Source organism: Sinohyriopsis cumingii, chromosome 8 (assembly GCF_028554795.1).
Source record: "Sinohyriopsis cumingii isolate HCF-2022 chromosome 8, ASM2855479v2, whole genome shotgun sequence".
Taxonomy (NCBI): domain Eukaryota; kingdom Metazoa; phylum Mollusca; class Bivalvia; order Unionida; family Unionidae; genus Sinohyriopsis; species Sinohyriopsis cumingii.
In genome coordinates this window covers 62,927,823-62,931,750 of record NC_142968.1, presented here as the reverse complement: position 1 = coordinate 62,931,750, position 3,928 = coordinate 62,927,823, and the positions used below count along the sequence as shown (strand labels likewise).

At 42.1% G+C, this 3,928-nt stretch overlaps 2 protein-coding genes across 2 annotated transcripts; both read left to right on the top strand.

The window, feature by feature from the left end:
• The first annotated feature begins 103 nt into the window (after nt 1-103).
• LOC149793672 (uncharacterized) lies at nt 104-1,906 on the top strand. Its single transcript, XM_089969036.1, has one exon. It carries the CDS (start codon nt 104-106, stop codon nt 1,904-1,906), a length of 1,803 nt encoding a protein of 600 aa, XP_089825162.1.
• A 71-nt stretch (nt 1,907-1,977) lies between these two features.
• Nucleotides 1,978-3,396, top strand: LOC149793671 (uncharacterized). Its single transcript, XM_089969035.1, has one exon. The coding sequence runs from the start codon at nt 1,978-1,980 to the stop codon at nt 3,394-3,396; it is 1,419 nt and encodes a 472-aa protein (XP_089825161.1).
• Nucleotides 3,397-3,928: the final 532 nt, after the last annotated feature.

The following is a 3,928-nucleotide window of genomic DNA, read 5'->3' as shown; positions in this document are numbered from 1 at the left end:
ATTCGTGGATGCAGAAGGTGACCTTGGTGCCTCTGTTTTCGAGATAACAAGAAATGATGATAAAGTTGAGATGTGAATAGAGGACAAAGAATTTCTTAGGATAATGGACGACGGGTTCTACAAAGACCCACATGGAAACTGGGTTGCACCCCTTCCTTTCCGTACACCAAGACAAAGACTACCGAACAATAGACCGCAAGCCATTAAACGGGCTAAGGCATTAGACACCAGTCTTCGTAAAGATCCGGTCAAAAAACAACATTTTGTGACTTTCATGAAAAGAATCTTTGATAGTGGACATGCGGAGTTAGCCCCACTTTTTAAAGACAACGAGGAGTGCTGGTACTTACCTATCTTCGGTGTCTATCATCCGAAGAAACCGGATCAGATAAGAGGCGTATTTGACTCGTCTGCCAAATACGACGGTGTTTCATTGAACAATGTTTTACTGTCAGGGCCAGATATGACTAACAACCTCTTGGGTATTCTTCTTCGTTTTCGGAAGGAACCAATTGCTATCACAGCTGATATTCAACAGATCTTTCATTGTTTCTTAGTCAGAGAGGATCATAGAAATTTTCTAAGATTCTTTTGGTATCATAACAACAATCTGGACGAAGATCAGGTTGAGTATAGAATGTGCGTACACGTCTTTGGTAATAGTCCGTCTCCTGCTGTTGCGACTTATGGACTGAGAAGAACGGCGCAGAACAGTGAAAAGGTCTTTGGAATTGACGTTAAAGAGTTTGTTCAACGGAATGTATATGTTGATGATGGACTTACATCACTACCTACAGGTGCACAAGCTATTGACCTAATGAAAAGAACACAGCGAGCTCTTAACGTTGAAGGCAACCTACGTTTGCACAAGATTGCTTCAAACAGTGATGAGGTGATGAATGCCTTTCCTTCCAATGATCTGGCTAAGGATCTGAAGGATCTCGACTTAAGTGAAGAAACACTACCCTTACAGCGCAGTCTAGGCCTGACCTGGGATCTTAAATCAGATTCATTAACATTTCAAGTGTCATCTGAAGAGAAACCTTATACACGGCGAGGAATTCTGTCTACTGTTAACAGCCTGTTTGATCCTATAGGCTTTGTTGCCCCTGTTACTATTCAAGGGAAGATTTTTCTCAGAAATCTTGTGTCAGGAACTACGGATTGGGATGAAGCTCTACCTGTTGAACATCAATCAGAATGGGAGGATTGGAGAGATTCGTTACAACTCCTTGAACATGTGAGAATTCCACGCACATATTTGTCTATGTCTCTCGGTACTGCTGTCAAAAACGAGTTACACATATTTTCAGATGCCTCTGAAAAAGCTATCGCCGCAGTAGCTTACCTCAAGACTACAGCCGCCAATGGTAGTCAACAACTTGGTTTCGCTCTAGGCAAAGCTAAAGTCGCTCCTATGCATGGACACACTATTTCTCGTCTTGAACTCTGTGCAGCAGTACTGGCTGTGGAAATTTCTGAGACTATATTACATCACTTAGACATTATAATGGATCCAGTCCGGTTTTACCCCGATAGCAAAGTTGTTCTAGGATACATACACAACCAAACGAGAAGATTCTACGTATGTGTCAGCAATAGAGTGGAGCGCATCAGAAAATCCACTAGACCAGAACAATGGACCTACTTTTCGACGGACTTGAACCCGGCTGACTATGCTACCAGGTCAATTCCAGCTGCACGTATACAGGATAGTCCTTGGATGTTAGGCCCATCACATCTACTCCGTAAAGACGAAGAATCTTTTGATGACACATTCCCTCTCTTGAATGCTGATGAGGATAAAGAGCTGAGGCCGAAGGTTGACGTACTCAGAACGATTGTATCAAAGAAAAGCTCACTGGGTTCACATCGTTTTGAAAGATTTTTGCTTGGAAGAACTTAGTGGAAACTTTCGCCCGTCTTAGACACATTGTTCTATCCTGTTACAGCAAAGGCCGTTGCAAGGGATGGCATATGTGCTCGGAATTTAGGACTGTGAAAACCTATCACACGACTGAGCATTTCATAATCAGAGTGGTGCAGCATGAGACATATAGCAGCGAATTAGCATGCATCGAGGAGAAAAGGCCATTACCAAGAGACAGTCCAATACTATCTCTCAGCCCAGTCATTGATAAGGATGGCGTACTTAGAGTGGGAGGTCGCCTTAATAGAGGGGATCTTAGCATTAACGAAAAGAATCCACTTATCATCCCCGGACGACATCATATCGCGACGTTACTTGTACGTCATCACCATGATACTGTAAAACACCAAAGACGGCACTACACAGAAGGAGCAGTTAAAGCTGCCGGATTTTGGATTATAGGAGGCAAGCGGTTGATATCCTCACTGATCCACAAGTGTGTGAAATGTCGTAAATTGCGTGGAAAACAAGAGCACCAGAAGATGTCCGACCTACCTCCAGATCGCATTGAACCGGTACCTCCTTTCACCTATGTAGGAGTGGATACATTTGGTCCATGGTCAATTATAGCACGACGGACTAGAGGAGGATTAGCCAACAGTAAGCGTTGGGCCATACTCTTTACATGTCTTACGGTTAGAGCCATCCACATTGAGGTGATCGAAGATCTCAGTACATCTTCATTCAACAATGCCCTTCGGAGGTTCATTTCCATCAGAGGTAACGTGAGGAAGTTACGATCAGACCGAGGAACCAATTTTATGGGTTCAAGTGATGACCTGAAAATTGATGCCATCAATGTGGAGGATCGTCCTGTTAAGGAATTTGTGTACAAAAAAGGAGTTACCTGGATATTTAATCCACCCCACTCTTCACACATGGGAGGAGTGTGGGAGCGCATGATTGGAATCACTCGTCGAATTCTAGACTCTATGATGACTGAAGTGGAATCCAAAAACCTTACAAATGAAGTGCTAATCACCTTTATGGCTGAAGTTTGTGTTATTGTTAACGCCCGTCCTATCGTGCCTGTTTCATCCGACCCAGAGTCTCCAGTGTTACTAAGTCCTTCAGTGCTTCTTACTCAGAAAATAGACACCATTACAGAACCCTTTGGACCGTTCGAAATGAAGGATTTATACAAGGCGCAATGGAAACGTGTACAAACTCTGGCTGATATATTCTGGAACCGTTGGAGGCGTGAATATCTCCAAACATTGCAAAAAAGACGGAAGTGGCAGATCGATCGGACTAACATTAAACAAGGAGACATTGTACTCTTAAAGGACAAGACCGTTTGTAGGAATGAATGGCATATAGGAGTGATTGTGAATACGATTCCAGGTGGAGATGACAGAGTTCGTAAAGCTGAGGTTCGTGTTATAAAAGAAGGCAAGCCGACAACCTACACGAGACCAATTACCGAGATGATTCTGTTGTTAACGGAGGAGTCTACCGTGAAATGATTTACGCCTTCCTATTTTATGCGATTTGAAATGACTTTAAGCCATTACATAGATTTTGTTTCCTCTAACAATGATGTTGAGACTAAAGAGGAACTTTACACTTATAGTGCACATTTGTATATTTCTTTGTAGTGATATCTGGTAGATATCAGGCGGGGAGTGTGCTGTTACCGTTGGAACAGCCACAGTAGTTCTTTTAGATTTGTCTCCCCTTTTTAACTCTTCTTCATAAATATCAGTTTCCTATTTTCGTTTGTAATACGTCCAGGCAGGAATGTGAACGTGCATTCACAGCTCTTTTCGTTGAATCTGAAGCCCACCAGTCTTTTTACCTCACCTAATTTCAAGAGAGTTCTCGCCTACGAATTAAAACAGTATTTAAACACACTGTGTTGTCTTGTGTCTTGGATGCTGGAGAGCTCGGGCTTATGCTAACTGTAATTCCTCCAGGGGAAAGGCAGTATATACATACATATATATATATATATATATATATATATATATATATATATATATATATATATATATATAT